The 24286-nt window shown below is 50.1% G+C and overlaps 2 protein-coding genes across 2 annotated transcripts in view; both read right to left on the minus strand.

The window, feature by feature from the left end:
• LOC310843307 (uncharacterized protein) overlaps positions 1–24286 on the minus strand; it is a 154944-nt gene that overhangs the window by 103916 nt on the left and 26742 nt on the right. The window contains exon 2 of the mRNA XM_083736439.1: positions 15104–15592. Within this exon, the coding sequence (XP_083592565.1) occupies positions 15104–15592 (489 nt within the window). The remainder of the gene's footprint in view (positions 1–15103; positions 15593–24286) is intronic.
• On the minus strand, positions 7529–12701 carry LOC310842806 (uncharacterized protein; the record flags this gene model as incomplete). Its single annotated transcript, XM_083734945.1, has 4 exons — positions 7529–7539; positions 8932–9543; positions 11527–11653; positions 12600–12701. The coding sequence occupies 4 exons, from the start codon at positions 12699–12701 to the stop codon at positions 7529–7531; spliced, it is 852 nt and encodes a 283-aa protein (XP_083591071.1).

The following is a 24286-nucleotide window of genomic DNA, read 5'->3' on the forward strand; positions in this document are numbered from 1 at the left end:
TTGGGGGGCCTTTGGCTCTTGGCTGGGCTCTGAGCATCTCCCTTGGTCCCTTTTTGGGGGGGCATTTGGCTCTTGGCTGGGCTCTGAGCATCTCCCTTGGTCCCTTTTTGGGGGGGGGCCTTTGGCTCTTGGCTGGGCTCTGAGCATCTCCCTCGGTCCCTTTGGGGGGCCTTTGGCTCTAGGCTGGGCTCTGAGCATTTCCCTCAGTCCCTTTTGGGGGGGCCTTTGGCTCTTGGCTGGGCTCTGAGAATCTCCCTCGGTCCCTTTTGGGGGGGGGGCTTTGGCTCTTGGCTGGGCTCTGAGCATCTCCCTCGGTCCCTTTTTTGGGGCGGGGCTTTGGCTCTTGGCTGGGCTCTGAGCATCTCCCTCGGTCCCTTTGGGGGGAGGGCTTTGGCTCTTGGCTGGGCTCTGAGCATCTCCCTCGGTCCCTTTTTTGGGGGGGGCCTTTGGCTCTTGGCTGGGCTCTGAGCATCTCCCTCGGTCCCTTTTTTGGGGGGGAGCTTTGGCTCTTGGCTGGGCTCTGAGCATCTCCCTCGGTCCCTTTTTTTGGGGTCCTTTGGCTCTTGTTGGGCTCTGAGCATCTCCCTCGGTCCCTTTTGGGGGGCCTTTGGCTCTTGACTGGGCTCTGAGCATCTCCCTCGGTCCCTTTTGGGGGGGGCCTTTGGCTCTTGGCTGGGCTCTGAGCATCTCCCTCGGTCCCTTTTTTGGGGGGCCTTTGGCTCTTGGCTGGGCTCTGAGCATCTCCCTCGGTCCCTTTTTTTGGGGGGGCCTTTGGCTCTTGGCTGGGCTCTGAGCATCTCCCTCGGTCCCTTTGGGGGGGGCCTTTGGCTCTAGGCTGGGCTTTGAGCATTTCCCTCAGTCCCTTTTGGGGGGGTCTTTGGCTCTTGGCTGGGCTCTGAGCATCTCCCTCGGTCCCTTTTTTGGGGGGCCTTTGGCTCTTGGCTGGGCTCTGAGCATCTCCCTCGGTCCCTTTTTGGGGGGGGGCCTTTGGCTCTTGGCTGGGCTCTGAGCATCTCCCTCGGTCCCTTTTTTGGGGGGGCCTTTGGCTCTTGGCTGGGCTCTGAGCATCTCCCTCGGTCCCTTTTTGGGGGGCCTTTGGCTCTTGGCTGGGCTCTGAGCATCTCCCTCGGTCCCTTTTGGGGGGGCCTTTGGCTCTTGGCTGGGCTCTGAGCATCTCCCTCGGTCCCTTTTTTTGGGGGGGGCTTTGGCTCTTGGCTGGGCTCTGAGCATCTCCCTCGGTCCCTTTGGGGGGAGGGCTTTGGCTCTTGGCTGGGCTCTGAGCATCTCCCTCGGTCCCTTTTTTGGGGGGGCCTTTGGCTCTTGGCTGGGCTCTGAGCATCTCCCTCGGTCCCTTTTTTTGGGGGGGAGCTTTGGCTCTTGGCTGGGCTCTGAGCATCTCCCTCGGTCCCTTTTTGGGGGGTCCTTTGGCTCTTGGCTGGGCTCTGAGCATCTCCCTCGGTCCCTTTTGGGGGGCCTTTGGCTCTTGACTGGGCTCTGAGCATCTCCCTTGGGGGGGGCCTTTGGCTCTTGGCTGGGCTCTGAGCATCTCCCTCGGTCCCTTTGGGGGGCCTTTGGCTCTTGGCTGGGCTCTGAGCATCTCCCTCGGTCCCTTGGGGGGGCTTTGGCTCTTGGCTGGGCTCTGAGCATTTCCCTCAGTCCCTTTTCGGGGGTCTTTGGCTCTTGGCTGGGCTCTGAGCATTTCCCTCAGTCCCTTTTCAGGGGTCTTTGGCTCTTGGCTGGGCTCTGAGCATCTCCCTCGGTCCCTTTTTTGGGGGGGCCTTTGGCTCTTGGCTGGGCTCTGAGCATCTCCCTCGGTCCCTTTGGGGGGCCCTTTGGCTCTTGGCTGGGCTCTGAGCATCTCCCTCGGTCCCTTTTTGGGGGGCCCTTTGGCTCTTGGCTGGGCTCTGAGCATCTCCCTCGGTCCCTTTGGGGGGGGCCTTTGGCTCTTGGCTGGGCTCTGAGCATCTCCCTCGGTCCCTTTTTGGGGGGCCCTTTGGCTCTTGGCTGGGCTCTGAGCATCTCCCTCGGTCCCTTTTTGGGGGGTCCTTTGGCTCTTGGCTGGGCTCTGAGCATCTCCCTCGGTCCCTTTGGGGGGGGGCCTTTGGCTCTTGGCTGGGCTCTGAGCATCTCCCTCGGTCCCTTTTTTGGGGGGCCTTTGGCTCTTGGCTGGGCTCTGAGCATCTCCCTCGGTCCCTTTTTTGGGGGGGGCCTTTGGCTCTTGGCTGGGCTCTGAGCATCTCCCTCGGTCCCTTGGGGGGGGCCTTTGGCTCTAGGCTGGGCTCTGAGCATTTCCCTCAGTCCCTTTTGGGGGGGTCTTTGGCTCTTGGCTGGGCTCTGAGCATCTCCCTCGGTCCCTTTTTTGGGGGGCCTTTGGCTCTTGGCTGGGCTCTGAGCATCTCCCTCGGTCCCTTTTTTGGGGGGGGCCTTTGGCTCTTGGCTGGGCTCTGAGCATCTCCCTCGGTCCCTTTTTTTGGGGGGCCTTTGGCTCTTGGCTGGGCTCTGAGCATCTCCCTCGGTCCCTTTTTGGGGGGCCTTTGGCTCTTGGCTGGGCTCTGAGCATCTCCCTCGGTCCCTTTTTGGGGGGCCTTTGGCTCTTGGCTGGGCTCTGAGCATCTCCCTCGGTCCCTTTTTTTGGGGGGGGCCTTTGGCTCTTGGCTGGGCTCTGAGCATCTCCCTCGGTCCCTTTTTTGGGGGGGCCTTTGGCTCTTGGCTGAGCTCTGAGCATCTCCCTTGGTCCCTTGGGGGGGCCTTTGGCTCTTGGCTGGGCTCTGAGCATCTCCCTTGGTCCCTTTTTGGGGGGGGGCCTTTGGCTCTTGGCTGGGCTCTGAGCATCTCCCTCGGTCCCTTTGGGGGGGCCTTTGGCTCTAGGCTGGGCTCTGAGCATTTCCCTCAGTCCCTTTTGGGGGGGCCTTTGGCTCTTGGCTGGGCTCTGAGAATCTCCCTCGGTCCCTTTTTTGGGGGGGCCTTTGGCTCTTGGCTGGGCTCTGAGCATCTCCCTCGGTCCCTTTTTTGGGGGGGGGCTTTGGCTCTTGGCTGGGCTCTGAGCATCTCCCTCGGTCCCTTTGGGGGGAGGGCTTTGGCTCTTGGCTGGGCTCTGAGCATCTCCCTCGGTCCCTTTTTTGGGGGGGCCTTTGGCTCTTGGCTGGGCTCTGAGCATCTCCCTCGGTCCCTTTTTGGGGGGCCTTTGGCTCTTGGCTGGGCTCTGAGCATCTCCCTCGGTCCCTTTTTGGGGGGACCTGTGGCTCTTGGCTGGGCTCTGAGCATCTCCCTCGGTCCCTTTTGGGGGGGGGCTTTGGCTCTTGGCTGGGCTCTGAGCATCTCCCTCGGTCCCTTTTTTGGGGGGGCCTTTGGCTCTTGGCTGAGCTCTGAGCATCTCCCTTGGTCCCTTGGGGGGGCCTTTGGCTCTTGGCTGGGCTCTGAGCATCTCCCTCGGTCCCTTTTTTGGGGGGGCCTTTGGCTCTTGGCTGGGCTCTGAGCATCTCCCTCGGTCCCTTTTTGGGGGGCCTTTGGCTCTTGGCTGGGCTCTGAGCATCTCCCTCGGTCCCTTTTTGGGGGGACCTGTGGCTCTTGGCTGGGCTCTGAGCATCTCCCTCGGTCCCTTTTGGGGGGGGGCTTTGGCTCTTGGCTGGGCTCTGAGCATCTCCCTCGGTCCCTTTTTTGGGGGGGCCTTTGGCTCTTGGCTGAGCTCTGAGCATCTCCCTTGGTCCCTTGGGGGGGCCTTTGGCTCTTGGCTGGGCTCTGAGCATCTCCCTCGGTCCCTTTTTTGGGGGGGCCTTTGGCTCTTGGCTGGGCTCTGAGCATCTCCCTCCGTCCGGTGCCGCCGGAGGCGGAGGAAGAAGCCGGCCTGGGAGAGTTGTTGGGGGGGGGAGAGGGGGAGGCAGGGGAAGCTGCTCTCTTCCTGGCCCTGCTGGCCCTTCTGGGTGTCCGAGGGGGGGGGGACTGACTCTCTATGTCCTGCTTGGGGGGTTCCTGGTCTCCCTCTCCTGAGGGCAACAATTTGGCCCGGAGACACACAAGTCCTTCATTCGGTTACACTCACTGTGTGGTTGCCTCATTTCATTAGTATTGCGTTTCTTTCATTTGTAGAGTACAGTCTCATATTTTACACCATTCTTTCACCTTCGAGGTTGTACATGATTTCACCAGTCTTTGGGCACACACTTTATTAACAGCAGGTCGCAGGGCTGTGACAGGACCCCCCCCCCCCCAGGATACCTTTACCTCAGCAGGCATGAGTGGGAGGGATAGAAGGGGATCCCTGGTCATCTAGTCTCACCCCAGCAATGCAGGAATCCTATTCTCATTGTGAGTGACCAATACTTTCTTATGCATGGTGCTATACAAACATACACAAGTACAGTGGTACCTCGGGTTAAGTACTTAATTCATTCTGGAGGTCCGTTCTTAACCTTAAACTGTTCATAACCTGAAGCAAAGTTCTTAACCCGAGGTACTATTTCTGGGTTAGCGGAGGCTGTAACCTGAAGCGTATGTAACCCGAGGTACCACTGTATATCATTTCCCCTTGCAGAAATGCTTAATTGTTAATTCAAGCTACTACAGGAATGGCGTTCTTGAGCCTTTTTAGTACTGCAATACCATTTTTAAAAAAATGTTGATCTTTAAGTCATGACAATGTGTGAGCAAATACTCCACATCTGCCAAGCTTTCAGGAGCAGGACTAAGGGGTGAAATGAAGCCCTCAGACCCCCAAAGGTTGAGGAAAAGGGTCTATCTCCCTTCTTCCTTATAGTTATTTCCACCTAAGAAATGGGAAGAAAGCAGCTGCTCATGTTCAGCGCAGGGTTTGAGATTAATGAGCTTACTGTGGTGTGATTTGTCAGCAATAAATATGATTTGTCATTATCTGTAAGTGAAGTCACATTTGAAACAATACAGAAGCGGTCAAAGGGAATTTCCTAGGAAGTCTTTTATTCAGTCTCACCTGCAATCATGTGTGCTGAATACAAAGAAACCCATCGATAATGTGAAATCACTGGGAGTTACAGTCTGCAAATAACATAAAACACATGCAAGATCTGTAGAATAGTACACATGATTTCCCCACCTCCTTTTTTTAAAAATTGCTTTTATTTTTGTAGAAATGATTGCTGGGTGTGGGGCACACTCCCCTCCACAGATAAAGCCACAGCTGTCTGAACATCTTGCCCTCTGTCTAACCTTTTGCGGTCTCAGTACTCTGCCATGTCCTGTCTGTAACCTTTGTGTCTCCTTCGTCATACACTGTGCAAGGGGAAAAGGACGCGGTGGAAACAGGTGCCAAAATAGCTTTGTACCACCCCACGATCTCGGGACTTGAAGATGTGTAAAGTCACAGCCCAAAATGTATCTGCCTGGGTTTGCATATTGTGTCAATAAAAGGAGCCTCCACAGAGCTGGCCGGCAGCTTGCTTGCAGCTCACATGTGCACAGCTCACCTGCATTATCAGCTCCTGCCTCATGTCCTTCACTTCAATTTTCATGATATAAAAGATAATTTTAAAGAAAGCAAAGGTTACAACAGTAAACAACAAATAACTTATCTGATGGAATTGCAGATTTTCATCCTGCCATGTGTAAAGTTTCATTTGATTATTTTAAAAAAGATCAGGCCACCTTTACCCATGAGTGCTGGGTGGATTCCTGCAACAGTCTTCACAATTTATGTATTCAATAACCATTGGCCATGTGTTATAAAAGGAATATGGATTGTGTTCCACCTTCTTTATACTTAAAATTGTGGTGCCCAGATTGAACACAGTATTCTACGTTGGGCCAGACCAAGGCAGAATAAAGTGGTACTATTCATGTCCTATTAGTGGACATGAATATAGTGGTACTATTCATCCGAAATTAAAAGACGCCTGCTTCTTGGGAGAAAGGCGATGGTAAACCTAGACAGCATCTTAAAAAGCAGAGACATCACCTTGCCAACAAAGGTCCGTATAGTTAAAGCCATGGTTTTCCCAGTAGTGATGTATGGAAGTGAGAGCTGGACCATAAAGAAGGCTAATCGCCGAAGAATTGATGCTTTTGAATTCTGGTGCTGGAGGAGACTCTTGAGAGTCCCATGGACTGCAAGAAGATCAACCCTCAAGAGAGAATATAATGAAAATGATTTACAGGTGGTACTTGACACCAGTCAAGCTTGCAAAAATTTATCACTTGCCCGATAATAAATGTTGGAAATGTAAAGAGATTGAAGGTACATTCTTTCACCTTTGGTGGACATGCCCAAAGATTAAGACCTTCTGGGAGATGATCTATAATGAAATGAAAAAGGTATTTAAATATACCTTCCAGAAGAAACCAGAGGCCTTTCTCTTGGGCATGGTCGGCCAATTGGTGAGAAAGGAGGATAGAATTTTTTTTATGTACGCCACAACAGCAGCAAGAATACTCATTGCAAAGTATTGGAAAACAGAAGATCTACCCACCCGGGAAGAATGGCAGATGAAGGTGATGGAATACATGGAACTGGCTGAGATGACTGGCAGAATCCGGGACCAAGGAGAAGAGTCAGTGGAAGAAGATTGGAAAAAAATTAAAGTTTATCTTCAAAAATATTGCAAAATTAAGGATTGTTAGAAAGATGTTGGGAAAAGAAAATTATGTGGTTTTAGCAGAAATGACATAAAGGATTAAGTAAAAATGAATTGGTGAAAGAGAGAATGTAAAATTATAGTATATTAAGACAAATTATTAAGAAAAAAACAAGGTTGGAAGGATTTGCTGAAATAACAAATTGAATTAGAATACAAAAATGGGAGGTGTGAGGAGGTCAAGGAAATAAGCAAAGGAAAGAAAGCTATGTAAAGGTTTGATCTGTTCTTTTTTAATTGTTTGTATTTTTTCTGTCTTTTTTATTTTTCTTTTTTCTCTTTGTAATCTTTAAAATTTGAATAAATATTATTTTTTTTAAAAAAAAGATCAACCCTCTCCATTCTGAAGGAAATCACCCCTGAGTGGTCACTGGAAGGACAGATCCTGAAGCTGAGGCACCAAGACTTTGGCCACCTCATGAGAAGAAAAGACTCCCTGGAAAAGACCCTGATGCTGGGAAAGATGGAGGGCACAAGGAGAAGGGGACGACAGAGGACGAGATGGTTGGACAGTGTTCTCGAAGCTACAAACATGAGTCTGACCAAACTGCAGGAGGCAGTGGAAGACAGGAGTGCCTGGCATGCTCTGGTCCAGGGGGTCACGAAGAGGCGGACACGACTAAATGACTAAACAACAAAATTCATGTCCTTGATCTGATTCTGCCTTCTGCGACATGGGATAATGACAATAAAGATTATTGTGTTGACCTCTGCTCCCTGTTTTGTGTCATCTGCAAATGTAATGAGTATCCCTCTCAGGTCCTTCATCCAAGTCATTTATAAAGACGTTGAACAACAACGGGCCCAGGACAGAACCCTGCAGCACCCCTCGTCACTTTTATCCAGGATGACGAGGAACCATGAAGGAGTCCTCTTTGGGTTCGGTTAGTCAAATCCCCCAAAAGTTACTTCGTTGAGCCCACATTTTACCAGCTTCCTGCCAAAATTTCACGGGGGACTTTGTCAAAAGCCTTCTTCCCTGATCAACAAAGTTTGTAACTCCATCCAAAAAAAAGGGGGAGGAGAGATTTCTCGGGCTTGACTTGTTTTTGAGAAAGCCATGCTTTCATCCAGTATGGTTATGTTGTAAAATCTTCAGATGAAGGGTACATAAATTTAAAAAAATGATAATAAATAAGGATATTGACAAGCTGGAACATGTGCAAAGGAAGGCGATTTATGTATTTATTTAATTTGTATACCACCCAACTCTGTGGTGCCAACTTGAATAAAATATGGGTGGGGGGCCAGGTAAGGCCTGCCTAGCACAATCAATCACATGATGCATGCACACCATTGGAATGGCAACATGTACCAACTGGGGGTTTCTCCATCAAATACAGTTGGACTTCTGGTTGCGAACGGGATCTGTTCTGGAGCCCCATTTGCAACCTGAAAGGAACACAACCCGTGTCTGCGCATGCAAAGGTCACAAGTCGCCACATCTGCACATGACATCATTTTGCACGTCTGCGCATGGCGAGCGGTGAAACCCGGAAGTAACCCTTTCCGGTACTTCCGGGTTGTTGCAGGATGCAACCTGAAAAGATGTAACCTGAAGCAAATGTAAAAAAAGGTATGACTATATTATTGGGGGGGGGGGGGCAAAAACCCATCAGCCTCTAAGAGTTGACTCCTGTTCCCACATGTCTCAGGACGGTTACAACATAAAAAGACAACATAAAAACACAAAATGCACATCTGTAACCCCCCTCACTACCACATTTTAAGAGGGCATTAGATGTCAATCAGCAAAAGGCCTGGTTAACAAGGTGCGGATTTGCCTGGCTCCTAAAGCTGGATAATGGTTTTTCCAACCTTTGCATGAAGCTCTTCCTGAAGCTTTTTCCACATTCCATGCACTGATAGGGTTTCTCCCCTGTATGAATTCTTTGATGGGAAGTGAGACTGGAGCTCATACTGAAGCTCTTTCCACATTCCACACACTGATAGGGTTTCTCCCCTCTATGAATTCTCTGATGCTTAGTGACAGCAGAGCTGTGACTGAAGCTCTTTCCACATTGCCCACACTGATAGGGTTTCTCCCCTGTATGAATTCTCTGATGGGAAGTGAGAGAGGAGCTCTGACTAAAGCTCTTTCCACATTCCACACACTGATAGGGTTTCTCCCCTGTATGAATTCTCTGATGGGAAGTGAGATTGGAGTTCTTATTGAAGCTCTTTCCACATTCCCCACACTGATAGTGTTTCTCCCCTGCATGAATTCTCTGATGCTTAGTGAGACTGGAGCTCTCCCTGAAGCTCTTTCCACATTGCCCACACTGATAGGGTTTCTCCCCTGCATGAATTCTCTGATGCTTAGTGAGACTGGAGCTCTCCCTGAAGCTCTTTCCACATTCCACACACTGATAGGGTTTCTCCCCTGTATGAATTCTCTGATGGGAAGTAAGATTGAAGTTCTTATTGAAGCTCTTTCCACATTCCACGCACTGATAGGGTTTCTCCCCTGTATGAATTCTCTTATGCTTAGTGAGACTGGAACTCTCCCTGAAGCTCTTTCCACATTCAAAGCACTGATAGGGTTTCTCTCCTGTATGAATTTTCTGATGGTAACTGAGATGGGAGCTCTGACTGAAGCTCTTTCCACATTCCACGCACTGATAGGGTTTCTCCCCTGTATGAATTCTGTGATGATTAGTGAGACTGGAGCTGTGACTAAAGCTCTTTCCACATTCCACGCACTGATAGGGTTTCTCCCCTGTATGAATTCTGTGATGATTAGTGAGATGGCCTCTCTGGCTAAAGCTCTTTCCACATTCCACGCACTGATAGGGTTTCTTTCCAATGAGAATTCTTTGTTGGGAAGTGGAATGGGAGCTCTGACTGCAGCTCTCTCCATACTCCAAATTTTTGCATGGCTTCTCCTCTCCGGGGGTTTTGTCATGGTCACCCTTGTTCTTGATTTCCAATTCATCAAAATCTGCAATGGGGACAATAAAGGGATTAGAACCTCATGCACAAATCAAGAAGAACTGAAGGGTGTTGGGTCTTTGTTCATTGCCTTTGTTGGTTGTCATTAACCAACATTTTTAGTAATATATTCGGATGGATTGTTGAATGTTGATTTGTTTGATATACAGTAGAGGCCAAAACTGTGGAAGCCTTTTGGGGGGAAAAAGCTTATTTCAGATGTTTTATGGTTCGTAACACCACTTCGTTTGGAGTAATACCACAAATTATGTATCAATGTAAGGATAATTTAGTCTGTATTCTACCAAAAGTCACAGCCAAATAACTAGAAAAAGGAAACACAACTTGCTTAGGTTGACTTTTGTCAGCGTGTTACGTGATGTCTATCACGTTCGTTGCTTATTTGGTGTTTTTTTCATTTAGTGAGTTTGTAAAACATAATAAAATTAAAGAAATGGCACAAAGAGTTGACCAGACACCCAGAAGCGATGTAAAATAGTACTATTAAGTGAAAAAGGCTACAGTAATGAAGAAATTAGAAGATTGAGGATTCTTCTTCTTTTTCCAACTTTATCCAATTTTGTTTAAAAAAGCATATAGTGTTTTATTAGAGTGGGAAACCAAAGATGAAGAGGTTAAATCAGTCATGTTTAAATGTGCTCAGGATGTGAGACACAACATTCAATTTGAAAGTTGGGGGAAATTGTGGAAAATTGATATAAAATTTACAGATTTTATATTATTAAGAGAGAATTACATGAAAATGATGTATAGACGGTATATCACACCAGTGAGAATGGCAAAGATGTTTCAGAAAGAAAATAAGAGATGCTGGAGATGTAAAGAAAAGGAAGGAACATTTTATCATATGTGGTGGGAATGCAAATGCATTAAAAAATATTGGGAAATGATATATAATGAACTGAAAAAAATGTTTAAAATGAGCTTTGGTAAACAGCCTGAAGCCTTTCTGTTAGGTATCTCAAATCAAGAGCTGCCAAAAGAAAAATGGACATTATTTATGTATGCTACAACAGTGGCAAATATCTTGACTGCACAAAATTGGAAGATGGAAGAAATACCATCAAAAGAACAATGGTAAGAAAAACTGATGAATTATGCAGAATTGGCTAAGCTAACAGATAAACTACAAGAGAAGGAGAAAAAGGATTTTAAAAGTTTGGGAACCATTTACAGGTTATTTACAGAAACAACAACTGGCAGGGTCTGAATAAACGTTCACAACTTTATTATAGTAAGAGAAAAATTAGAGAAATGGTAAGGGAATTTACTTTTATATAGAGCAGGACACAATAAATAAAACTAAATAACTCAGTAGAGGGGGAGTTGAAGGAAGTCCTGAGGATGGAAGGGAGAACATTTGTATATAACATGATGATTGTAATGGTTCTAGGGGGTGCTCGTGCGTAAACCGGTGCCACACCTGGCTGGGTTGCCTGACTGAACCTCTTCTGTCTGGGCATGCACTCACCCGTGGCTGTCTCAATCGCTGGCAGAATCCGTCAGTGGGCGTTTTTTGAACTTCTTCCAGCAAAGAAGCTCCTTGACACCTAGTCTCCTCCTACTCTCCCTGCGCGGAAGCCTTCTGCGCAAGGAGGGTCTGGGCAGCGGAGGACCCGTGCTCTCCCCGCTGGTCTCCGTCAAGGAGTCATGGGACTGCCTCGCCGATTCCCCCATCTGCCCCCCTTCTCCACTGGTGCTACACTGATTCCAGAAGCTACTTATCTTTCCGAACAACTCTGAAGGTGACATTTAAGATGTCTGGCCAGTTCAGACCAGCCGAATCGTGGTATAAAAAGGCAGAACTGGAGGAAGATGGTTCACAGAAAATACTGGAATTTGCTGTTCAAGGTTTTTTGTGGGTGTGTTGGTTCCCAGGTGTTGGAGGGGGCGCTGTTGAGCTCTGGGGAAATCACATAAAGGTATTTTTTGAATTTCCAGACAGATAGTACAATCCCACAGGGAGACTTACCAAGAGAGGCCACGATCCCACGATTCTTCTCCATGACGTCCTTATGCAGAGCTCTCTGGTCAGGATCCAGCAATGCCCACTCCTCGTCCGTGAAACGGACAGCGACGTCTTCAAAGCACACTGGACCCTAAAAGAAAAAGGGAAATGTCCTCCTCTGAGACAGCAGAAATATGATCTGCTACACAATGCTCTGTTCTTTCCTTTCTGTTAATACAGCCGCTGGGAGAGATCATCAGGGGGTTTGGGCTGGGTGTTGATCAATATGCGGATGATACCCAGCTCTACCTCTCTTTCAAATCAGAACCAGTGAAGGCGGTGAAGGTCCTGTGTGAGTGCCTGGAGGCGGTTGGTTGGTGGATGGATGGTGGCTAACAGATTGAGGTCGAATCCTGACAAGACAGAAGTACTGTTTTGGGGGGACAGGAAGCAGGCGGGTGTTTTGGACTCCCTGGTCCTGAATGGGGCAACTGTGCCCCTGAAGGACCAGCTGTACAGCCTGGGAGTCATTTCGGCCTCACAGCTGTCCATGGAGGCGTAGGTCAATTCTGTGTCCAGGGGTGCTGTCTACCAGCTCCATCTGGTATGCAGGATGAGACCCTCCCTGCCCGCGGACTGTCTTGCCAGAGTGATGCATGCTCTAGTTATCTCCTGCTTGGACTACTGCCATGCGCTCTACCTGGGACTACCTTTGAAGGTGACCCGGAAACTACAACTAATCCAGAATGCGGCAGCTAGACTGGTGACTGGAGCAGTCATGTTTTGTAAATAGGTGGTACTCCAGTTGGTGTTTTTCTAATCATTCTGCCTACGCAAGCATCCCAGTTTCCCAGATGGAAGAATCCACCCTTGTACTCCTGCTCCCCTTCTACCAGCTTAAGGGGGGTGGAGGTTCCTTCCTCTCCCCCTGGTACCTGTGTGCTGGAATAAAGGGGGACAGCAAAGAACTGGAGCCTAAAGGACACCAGATTAATCTCCTGCACCCCCTTAAACAGCCCCAGCCTCCGAGGCTCTAGCTTCATGCGCCTCCCTTTGAACAGCAACCCCTTTGAGGACAACCACACCTGGTCTCCTACCTGGATTTTCTCTCCCTCCCGCCTTTGTGCGTCCGAGATCCTTTTGTAACCTGCCTTTGATGCTTCCAGGCTGTCTTTCAATATCTCATGCAAGTACTCCATTTACTCCACAGACTCCTCAGCTGCTGGTACTGACAGCACCTCTTCCCTACCCAGAAAGGCCCTGGGATGCACACCATAGTTCGCCACAAAGGGGGCCACGCCCGCGGATGCGTGGACCGCATTGTTGTGTGCAAACTCGGCCAGGCTCAGCTTCTCTACCCAATCATCTTGATGGTAGCATGTACAGCACCTCAAGTATTGCTGCAGGGTGGCCTTGGTCCTTTCTGACTCTCGGTTTCTCTGTGGATTCCTAGCTGAAGTCAGGCTAACCTCCACCCCTAACAACTGCATCAACTTCCTCCAGAAATGCGAAGTAAACTGACTTCCACAATCTGTGATTAGCCTTGATGGCATACCGTGCAACTTAAACACATGATCCACGAACAACCCTGCTGTCTCCTTTCTGGAAGGTATCTTAGAGCAAGGTACAAAATGCGCCATCTTTGTCAGCACCTCTACCACCACCCAAATAACCGGGGGGGGGGGGGTTCCTGTGACACTGGCAAGTTGGTGAAAAAATCCATGGATACCACTTCCCACGGTTTACTTGGGGTGGGTAACGGTTGTAACAGCCTGGCTGGGGCTGCCCTTTGCCCTTTGGCTGTCTGACAGACTTTGCACCCCCTCGCGTATTCTGTGGTATCCTCCTTAATTTTGGGCCAGCAGAATTCCCTAAAGGTAAAGCGACCTCTGACCATTAGGTCCAGTTGTGGCCGACTCTGGCGTTGCAACGCTCATCTCGCTTTATTGGCCGAAGGAGCCGGCATACAGCTTCCGGGTCATGTGGCCAGCATGACTAAGCCACTTCTGGTGAAACCAGAGCAGCGCCCGGAAATGCCATTTACCTTCCCACCACAGCGGTATCTATTTATCTACTTGCACTTTGACGTGCTTTCGAACTGCTAGGTTGGCAGGAGCAGGGACCGAGCAACGGGAGCTCACCCTGTTGTGGGGATTCGAAACCGCCAACCTTCTGATCAGCAAGTCCTAGGTTGTGGTAAATTTCAGCTAAGTATGCTGCAACTGGATTTCTTATGCACAGGGCCAATCCTGAACGTTTTGGATTTGGGAACATTATGCCTTCACAGTAGCAGTAAAGCTCTGCTGAATGAAATACAATTGCCTCTGGTCTATTTCGGGGGAATCCTGCAATGTGTTTAGGTTTTTACTCTGCTAACTATACATTGTAGTTCTGCTCTGGATCAATATTGAGTAGAATTCCATGAAAGGGTCTTCCTCCAAGAAATCAATTGCTGAGAGTGAAAGCCCCCGACTCCCCACAGCTTTCCAAGTCCCCTCCTCTCTGGGGTTTCTGGCAAGCGATCCAACAGTGTCAATTCAATTGTCAGAAGTCTCTGGGCTCTGAGAGACAAGCAGGGAGGGTGGCTTCTGGGAGAAGGAGAGGGAGCCCCCCGTGGCTCCTCCTTCTCCTGACTCACCTCTGCCTCTCAACCTTCCTCCTCCCACTCGCCTCCTTCCTCTTCTGCCTCTGATTCTGCACTGCATTCTGCCACAGAGTCTCCCAGCTCACTAAGCCCTGTTGCCCCTTCAGCTTCTGACACCTCCTCTTCCCAGACTTCTCCCTCTTCTCCCTCTCACTGCTCATCCTTCTTCCACCTCCACTCCTTGGGCTCTGAAAGGTCTTCCCTTCCTGGCTCCCCAGCTGCTTCCTCCCACCATTTCTCTGTGCCCAACCAGTCCATGACATTGCTCCATCCTTCGGCCTCTGTCCCTACAAGGGAGCTTCCCCTGACCTGATCTGGTTCCACAGCCGCTGTTCCCCTTCTGCCCCCATGAAAAGGTGGACCAGGAGGTTTTGCCGGCATCGTTCTGTCACCTGGAAGAGAAAAAATGTAAGCAGAATGCCAGGAGTGCCTACTTCTCTCACAGGTGAAACAGGGCATCTCTATCTACAGATGGGCCTTTGAGAAAGCCTTACCTGCTGAGTGCATTTGGACATTTGTGCCCATTTCATATGTTAGTCGTGCAGAAATACTTCTCCCTTCCTTTGTACCCTTGTTCCCAACTGTGTCCGTCCCCCCCCAAAAAAAGATTTTAAAACCCCACAGATTAGTTGGGAAAGCAACAGAATGAGACCAAACAGAGAAAACCACCTTCCTCCTTACCCAGAGGCCTCTCTCTGGTGTCCAACGGAGGCCTCTCTGCCTCACAGGAATCCAGGTCCATTTCTGCAAAATGATCCTTTCCCTGAAAAAGAAACAAGGATTCAAAACAGAGAATGAATGGTGAGAAATGTTAGAAAGAGAATGACAAAGACAGAATCTTTAAGGGTGTTAGATCTCATTCCCAGAAAAAGGATGGGCCATCAGCAGACCATTTTTTTGATGTTCTCCGTCCTGTTTGGAGCCCCTTGGGAGTATCCAGAGGAAAGTCTCTCTCACCTGCTCTCTCTCCTCTGCCTGACTCAGGAGAAAACCTTCGGCCAGGGCCACCGCCTGGGAACTGGTCTCCGCTCCGCATTCCCTCACCCAGCTCTCCATCTCCGGGGGAAGGACAGCCAGGAACTGCTCCAAGATCACCAGGTCCAGCATCTCAGCTTTCGTGTGCCTTTCTGGCTTCAGCCACTGACGGTCAAGGTGGTAGAGTCGGCTGCAAACCTCTCGGGGTCCTTTGGCCTCCTGGCAGCAGAACTGCCTCAACTGCTGGCTCTGCACCTCTGAGCGGAGGGTGTCCTCCTCACCCAGGATCTTCTGCACAGAGTTTTCCCAGAATCCCCCACTGCTCCCAGTTTGGATGGCATGGCCTCTTCCTGCTCCAGGGCCGGCTGAGTCTTGCTCATCCATCTGTGCTCTCAGGAAGCCTCTGAGAGATCGGAAGGAACCCTTTAGTCTTCTGCCAAGTTCTGTCTTAATGAGAAGCTCTTGCCAATCCTACAAAGCAAATGCTTTGTTACGTAAAAGTTTTTATTATTATTAGTCAATATTTTTTTTTTTGTATAGTTTGTATAGTTTTGTTCTTTAGGTGAGAGGGTCAGGGCTGTCTGGGAGTCGGCCCCATTCAACAGAATGGCAGGGGGCGGGTTCCCCGGGGGGGGGGAAGCACTGGGACCCCCTTGATCACAGTGATCACGGGTAGGAGGAGGAGTTACACTATGACCAGACCATGTCATTGTTTGAGGACTATCCCTGCCTCCGGGTCTGGTCTTGACCGGGTGGATACTGGAATCAGCCAGGGAGACCCACGTGACCTGAAGGGGCTGCTGTGCAATGCCAGGTCAAGGATTCATGAGACCACTGCCATCCACGACTTGGATGGATGTGGGTGATCTGACACGAAGTGAAACCAAAACAAAAGAAGTGTCATGGTCGGATCACTTCCTGGTGCAACTGGACTTCTCCACGACCCTTCCCCTCTGTAGGGAGGTGGGACTGATTTGGATGGCCCACCCCTGGTACTTAATGGATCCAAATGGTTTCCAGAAAGGAGGAGGGGATGTTTTATCCCATGTTGATGGCTGATTTCCTTGTGGCCCCTGGAATGTGGAGTTAACCCGGGCTATCGATGGCCTGGTTCAAAATCGACCTCTTCGATTGCATGGAGCCTGGACAGCCCCATGGTTTTCCCCGGATCTGATGGGGGTGAAACAATCACTGAGATGGCTAGAGTGTCGATGGCAGAAAACACACTCTGAATCTGACCAGATATGGGTTAGAGCTCAACGTCGAGCCTACCAAGTGACGATGGCTGTCTAAACTGCCTCTATTGCATCTGCAGAAAACACACCAGGAGACTCTTTCAGGTGGTTCACAATTTAGTGGAACCACCTGCGTCACTGGGGCCTCAAAAGGACCCTGAGATCTCCTGCAATGATTCGGCAAAGTTTTTTTGCAGTTAAAGTCACTCAGATTTGGAAAGAGGTAGACTCCACCATGGGAGCAGGGCCAGGGTGGGAGAGTGCTAGAGTCCCGTCTAGTCAGGTTGCCTCCAAGGATGTGGACAGGCTGCTTGGACAAGTGAAACTGACCACCTGCCTCCTTGCTCATCAACATGAATCGGGAAGGGATGGGTGATGGGCTCTGCAGGGTGGTGAATGCTTCCCTCTGTGAGGGAGCCTTCCCAGACCCGATGAAAGAGGCAATAATTAAACCGCCTCTTTAAAAAAATATCTTTCGACCAGGCCAATATAGCCAGCTATCGCCCAGTCTCACATTTCCCATTCTTGGGCAAGGTGATTGAGCGAGTGGTTGCTGAGCAACTCCAGGCACGCCTGGAAGAAGCGGGCCATTTGGATCCCTTCCAGTCGGGATTCACCATGGGACTGAAATTCCCTTGGTCGCGCTGGTTCATGATTTCTGGAGGGCTAAGGTGAGAGCTGCTTCCTAGTTCTGCTGGATCTCTCAGCGGCCTTTGATACCATCGACCACGACATCCTTCTGGACCGGCTAGAGGGGCTGGGAGCTGGGGGCACTGTCATACAGTGGTTAATCTCCTTCCTCCTGGGCCGAGTCCAGAAAGCAGTGGTGGGGGATGAGTCTTCAGACCTTTGGGCTCTCACTTGTGGGGTGCTTCAGGGTTCCGTCTTCTCCCCCATGCTTTTTAACACCGGGAGGGATCATCAGGAGGTTTGGGCTGAGTTTTCATCAGTATGCGGATGACACCCAGCTCTACCTCTCTTTTCAATCAGAAGATGTGAAGGCGGTGAAGGTCCTGTGCGAGTGCCTGGAGGCAGTTGGTTGATGGATGGATGGACAGGGGCTAAGAGATTGAGGTTGAATCCTGACAAGACAGAAGTACTCTTTTGGGAAACTGGGGGGGGTGCAGGTTTGGGGGATTTCCTGGTCCTGAATGGGGTAACTGTGCTCCTGAAGGACCAGGTGTGCAGCCTGGGAGTCATTTTGGACTCACAGCTGTCCATGGAGGCGCAGGTCAATTTTGTGTCCAGGGTAGCCGTCTACCAGCTCCATCTGGTACACAGGATGAGACCCTCCCTGCCCGCAGACTGTCTCGCCAGAGTGCTGCATGCTCTGCTTATCTCCCACTTGGACCACTGCCATGCACTCTACGTGGGGCTACCTTTGAAGGTGATCCAGAAACTACAACTACTTCGGAGCGAAACAATATAAACTGAAAGCATTTACAGATGACCTAGTTTTGACCCTACAAGAGCCAGAGCCTAGTACGAAAAGGGTATTACAATTGATTCAGCAGTTTGGTCGGGTGGCGGGATTCAAACTTAACAAGCAGAAAACCAAGGTTTTGGGGGAAAATTTGACTCCTTTAGAGTCAGAAAGGTTTCTGAAAGAGACAGAATTAAATGTGGTTAAAAAAGTAAGATACCTAGGGGTAAACATAACAGCGAAGAACAGGAATCTATTTAAAGACAATTATGAAAAATGTTGGTCTGAAATTAAAAGGGATCTAGATGTATGGTCAAGATTGAAACTCTCCTTGTCAGGACGTATTGCTGTTATCAAGATGAATGTATTGCCAAAAATGTTGTTTCTGTTTCAAACTTTGCAGATAGTGGATAAAATGGAGTGTTTTGGGAGGTGGCAAAGAGATATCTCTAAATTTGTCTGGCAGGGCAAAAAGCCCAGAATTAAGTTTAAGATATTAACTGATGCTAAAGAAAGAGGGGGCTTTGCCCTGCCAGACTTAAAGTTGTATTATGAATCAGCAGCTTTCTGCTGGTTGAAAGACTGGCTACTTCTCGAAAACACTGATGTTCTAGATTTGGAAGGATTTAATAACGCGTTTGGTTGGCATGCATATCTGTGGTATGACAAGGTTAAAATACATAAGGCTTTCAAGAATCATGTTGTCAGAAAATCAGTTTTTAATGTCTGGTCAAAATATAAGGACTTATTGGAAAACAAGACCCCAAGGTGGTTATCACCAATGGAGGCTAAGGCCCCGAAAAGACTCAATATGGAGGCCAAATGGCCGAAATATTGGGAAATAATAGAAAAAGATGGTGACAATTGGAGGTTGCAGAGTATGGAGAAACTAAAGGGGAAAGTGCGAGATTGGTTACATTATGCTCAGATCAAAGAAACTTTTAAGTTAGATAAAAAATTAGGATTCCAGGTGGAAAAATCAAAGTTAGAAACAGAATTGTTAGAACCTAATTCTAAGATACTTTCAAGAATGTATAACTTGCTGCTAAAATGGAATACACAGGATGAAACGGTCAAACCAGCCATGATAAAATGGGCACAGGACATAGGTTACAACATTATGTTTGCTGACTGGGAAAAGTTATGGACCACCGGTATGAAGTTTACGGCATGTAATGCCCTGAAAGAAAACATTATGAAAATGATATACCGGTGGTACATGACCCCAGTCAAGCTTGCAAAGATATACCATTTGCCTGATAATAAATGTTGGAAGTGTAAAGAAGCTGAAGGATCATTCTTTCACCTCTGGTGGACTTGCCCTAGTGTGAAGGCCTTCTGGGAAATGATATATAATGAGATGAAAAAGGTATTTAAGTATACCTTCCTTAAGAAACCAGAGGCCTTTCTCCTGGGCATTGTCGGCCAGAGTGTGCAAAAGAAGGATCGAACCTTTTTTATGTATGCTACAACAGCAGCAAGGATACTCATTGCTAAAAGCTGGAAAACTCAAGATTTGCCCACACTGGAAGATTGGCAGATGCAACTGATGGACTATATGGAACTGGCGGAGATGACTGGCAGAATCCGAGATCTGGGAGAAGAACTGGTGGAGGAGGACTGGAAGAAATTTAAGGATTATCTACAAAAACATTGTAAATTGTATGAATGTTAAGAAAGATGTAAGATCTGTAATAATACGGCTCCAACAAATTAGTAACAAGGAATATAAATCTGAACGTAATTGAAAGAAAAGACAAATTTTGGATAAAGAGTATTTTATAACTAAGTTTCAATAAGAGAGTTGTTAAATTTCAAAATTTGAGATATTAATATTGGAAAATTTTATTATATAAACTAAACTAAGTTAATAATTTGCCGGCAAAATTTATGAGTTTAGAAAGCAGGAACAAGAGTCGTGAGGAAGTCCAAGGAAGTGCATGAAATGTGGATATGGGAAAACGTTATGTTACTATATGTTTTTATTGCTAAACAAAAATTTAATAAATATTATTAAAAAAAAAAACAGAATGCGGCAGCAAGACTGGTGTCTGGGAGCGGCCGCCAAGACAACATAACACCAGTCCTGAAAGACCTATATTGACTCCCAGTATGTTTCCGAGCACAATTCAAAGTGTTGGTGCTGACCTTGAAAGCCCTAAAAGGCCTCAGCCCAGAAGACCTGAAGTAGCATCTCCACCCCCATCGTTCAGCCTGAGGTCCAGCACCAAGGGCCTTCTGGCCGTTCCCTCATTGCGGGAAAAGAGGTTACAGGCAGAGGGCCTTCTCGGTGGTGGCGCCCGCCCTGTGGAACGCCCTCCCACCAGATGTCAAGGAAATAAACAACTACCTGACTTTTAGAAGACATCTGAAGGCAGCCCTCTTTAGGGAAGTTTTAAATGTTTGATGTTTCATACTGTTTTTAGTATTCTATTGGGAGACACCAAGAGTGGGTGGAGTATTTTTTTTTTATTATTATTATTATTATTATTATTATTATTATTATTACCAGGGCTGGATTGCACCACAGCCCAAACCATGAGGTATCTGGAGGAGGAGGGGGAGAAGACAAAGAAAGCAGACTCCTGGGGTGGGGTCTCTTTTTCTTTGCTCTGAGGGCCAGGTATGTATCTAGTCAACCCACTGAGGGCCCAAGACATCTCCCTTGAAACTCAGAGTAAAGGATGGGTAGTTTGATGATGATGATGATGATGATGCTTCTCTTCGATAGCTTAACACACACACAGCCACTGACGCCAAGGTCCCTGGAGGCTCAGTGAGGAGCAGCGCCCATTTCCGGCTGCTTTGCCAGCAACAATCCCTTTGGGACAGAGAGGATGTGGTCCTGGGATGCCCTGCTCTGGGTGCGAGGGGATGGCTGCCGTGGCCTCCGTGGGGAGCTGCCCTGGGAGACACTGGGAAACTGGTCCCCAATGCAGCAGCCAGACTCTGGGCTGGGATCCCTCTCTTTACTCCTGGCCTTTCTCTCCCACCTTTTTTTTTGGGGGGGGGGGTCTAGTCCACCTCCTCCTCCAGCTTTGGAAAACCATTTGCAGATGTTCCCTCTGTTGTGCAGTGATGCTGAGCGACGTCACACAGAGGTAAAGTCCTAGGGACCCCTTTGTTTTAAAAAGGGAGATCTTTTCTGAAAGGGGGGGGAGCGGAGGGCCAACTGAGTTTGGGACCCTCTGATCTGCAGGAAGGAGAGCGTGGCAGCCCTGGCCCCTCCCTGGCAGGACCCTCTCCTCCTCCCTGACTTGGGGTCCCCCCCCCCTGCAGGAGCAGATCAGGCCCCCCCGGCCCCCTCCCCTGCTGCAGCCCTGGGACCCCCACCAGATCCCAGAGAGAGAGAGGGGAGACTCACCAGATCCCAGGAGGGGAGAGCGAGGCAGCCCTTGCAGGAGAGACACCCAAGCAGGAAAGGACTGGGGAGGGAGGGGCCTTGGCTCTGGAGGACCTGGCCCCCCCTTGCTTCCTGGCCTCGCTAGGAAGGCAGCTCGGTTCCCTTTAACCCTTGCCAAGCCGAGTCCCCCCAGCTCTTCCCTTCCTCCCTTTGCACAGCCTGATTGACCCGCTGCGCCCCTGAACAGATCCCGGCTAGTCTCTCAATTCAGCTTGAATTGCTGGAGCGCAGAAGGGGGGAGTGGAGATCCAGAGACGGGGAGCAACTTGGGGGGATGTGGAGCCTGTGCAACTACCTCCCCCCCCTTCCCTTTCCCTCCTGGCTGGACCAGAGCAGCTTCTCCTGGGGGGCCACCCCCCTCTCCCTCCCCCCACCCATAAATTGACATATTCATGGCACCGTTTTAAAGCCGATTTTGCGGGGGGGGGGCCCTATGCACCTGGGGGACTTCCTCGCGCGACCCCCGCTAGATACGGCCCTGATCCCAGGGTCATCCAGTCCAGCCCCCAGCAATGCAGGAATCTCAGCTAAAGCATCCATGGCAGATGGCTGTCTGATCTCTGCTTAGAGACCTCCCAGGAAGGAGAGTCCCCACCTCCCAAGGGAGACCTTTCCCCTGCCCAGCTGCTCTTAGATGTCCCTCAAGGCAGCGGGTCCTGAGTTCGAGCCCTGCTGAAATCATCACACTGGCTGCCAAGGAGGAACCAAGAAAAGTTCATAATAAACAAATCCTATTCTCATCATGAATAACCAAAACTTTCTTAAGCATGTTTCTATGCAAACATTCAATAGTATGCCATTTCCCCTCCCAGAAATGCGGAATTTCTAACTCAATGGACTAAAAATGGATGGTTGTTGTGCTTAGAGCAACTTTTAATATTTGATGGACTATTGTATTTTAATATTTTGTTGGAAGCCGCCCAGAGTGGCTTGGGGAAAACCAGCCAGATGCGCGGGGTATGTATAAATAATAATAATAAGAATAATACTGCTGCTACTGCTGGGCAGATAGGCCTCCTTCTTCAAATGGTTTTGGGTTTTTATCTGCCTCATTTTCAATTGTTATTGATATTAATGTTGTATTCCGAATTTTTGATCTTATGATTTATGTGGAAATTCTTTTCCATTTGGTTGTGTACCTTTGGATGTGTTCTGCTTATCGTTTTTGACTTTGATTATGTTGGTAATTACCGTATTTTTCGCCCTATAGGACGCACTTTTTCCCCTCCAAAAATGAAGGGGAAATGCGTGTGCGTCCTATGGGGCGAATGCAGGCTTTCGCTGAAGCCTGGAGAGCGAGAGGGGTCGGTGCGCACCGACCCCTCTCGCTCTCCAGGCTTCAGAAAGCTATCCGCAAGCCTTGCAAGCCTGGCAGGAGGTCCCGCGGGCTCGCAAGGCTTGCGGGCAGCAGCCTGCAGCCCACAAGCTCGGGGGACAGCGGGGAGGCGCAGCGCTGCCACCCCGCTATTCCCCGACCTGGTCTGGAGGCTGGCGGGGGGGGGAGAGAAGCAAGCTTGCTTCTCCCCCCCACCAGCCCCACAAGCTTGGGGGATAGAGGGGAGGCAGAGCGCCGCCACCCCGCTATTCCCCGACGTGATCTGGGGGCTGGCTGGGGGGAGAAGCAAGCTTGCTTCTCCCCCCGCCAGCCCCACAAGCTCGGGGGATAGCGGGGAGGCGGAGCGCCACCACCCCGCTATTCCCCGACCAGATGTGGGGGCTGGCGGGGGGGGAGAAGCAAGCTTACTTCTCCCCATCGCCAGCCCCACAAGCTCGGGGGATAGCGGGGAGGAGGAGAGCCGCCACCCCGCTATTCCCCGACCTGATCTGGAGGCTGGCGATGGGGAGAAGCAAGCTTGCTTCTCCCCCCCCCCCCGCCAGCCCCACAAGCTCGGGGGATAGCAGGGAGGCGGAGCGCTGCCACCCCGCTATTCCCGGACCTGGTCTGGAGGCTGGCAGGCGGGGGGGGGAGAAGCAAGCTTCTCCCCATCGCCAGTCCCACAAGCTCGGGGGATAGCGGGGAGGCGGAGAGCCGCCACCCCGCTATTCCCCGACCTGATCTGGAGGCTGGCGGGGGGGGGGAGAAGCAAGCTTGCTTCTCCCCCCCCCGCCAGCCCCACAAGCTTGGGGGATAGCGGGGAGGCAGAGCGCCGCCACCCCGCTATTCCCCGACCTGATCTGGAGGCTGGCGATGGGGAGAAGCAAGCTTGCTTCTCCCCCCCCCCGCCAGCCCCACAAGCTCGGGGGATAGCAGGGAGGCGGAGCGCTGCCACCCCGCTATTCCCGGACCTGGTCTGGAGGCTGGCGGGCGGGGGGGGGGAGAAGCAAGCTTCTCCCCATCACCAGCCCCACCAGCTCGGGGGACAGCAGGGCAAGCCGCTGCCCCACGGAGGCTAGAGAAGCTGTCCCTGAAGGCAGAAGAGGGAGACGGAGCGCTCCGTCTCCCTCTTCTAGCTTGGGGATGGCTGCACAAACCTGGGCGGGAAAAAAATTTTTTCCCTTGATTTCCCCCCCAAAAAACTAGGTGCGTCCTATGGGCCGGTGCGTCCTATAGGGCGAAAAATACGGTATGTAAACTCTGCGTGAACTCTGCTAAAGCCTTAAGTAAGAGAGCTAAGGGAGCTGGCGCAGCAGGGAAACGTGCTGGACGCCATTTTATCTGTACAGAGTCCTGTGGCGCAGCACACACAAGGTCCATCTTGACTGTGTTACGGCTAAAATCTGGGTGCGGGGCTACACTGCCACCCAGCTCGTCGGACTAAGTGTCCGCGGGTCTCTGCGGAAGAAAATGAGCTCAGCCGGACAGGAGCAAAATGCGGAGATCCAAGGTTTATTGCGCAACAGGTTCAAGACAAGATTGAACAGCGAGAAAGGGGTGACATGAACTTTTGAAACTCCCTCCATGTCCCAGAATACAGTGCAAAATACATCTCAGTTACATCATGAATACATTAAGGAAAGGTTGGGTTACACAGATTAGATCATGAATACATTAAGGAGAGGTTGGGTTACACCGGATTAACATAAGGAGGAGGGAGGGGGGAATATGCAGAGCTACACCGGATTAACATAAGGAGGAGGGAGGGGGGAATATGCAGAGCTGGAGA

The sequence above is a fragment of the Podarcis gaigeae genome, assembly GCF_964106915.1.
Source record: "Podarcis gaigeae genome assembly, chromosome: 4".
Lineage (NCBI taxonomy): Eukaryota > Metazoa > Chordata > Lepidosauria > Squamata > Lacertidae > Podarcis > Podarcis gaigeae.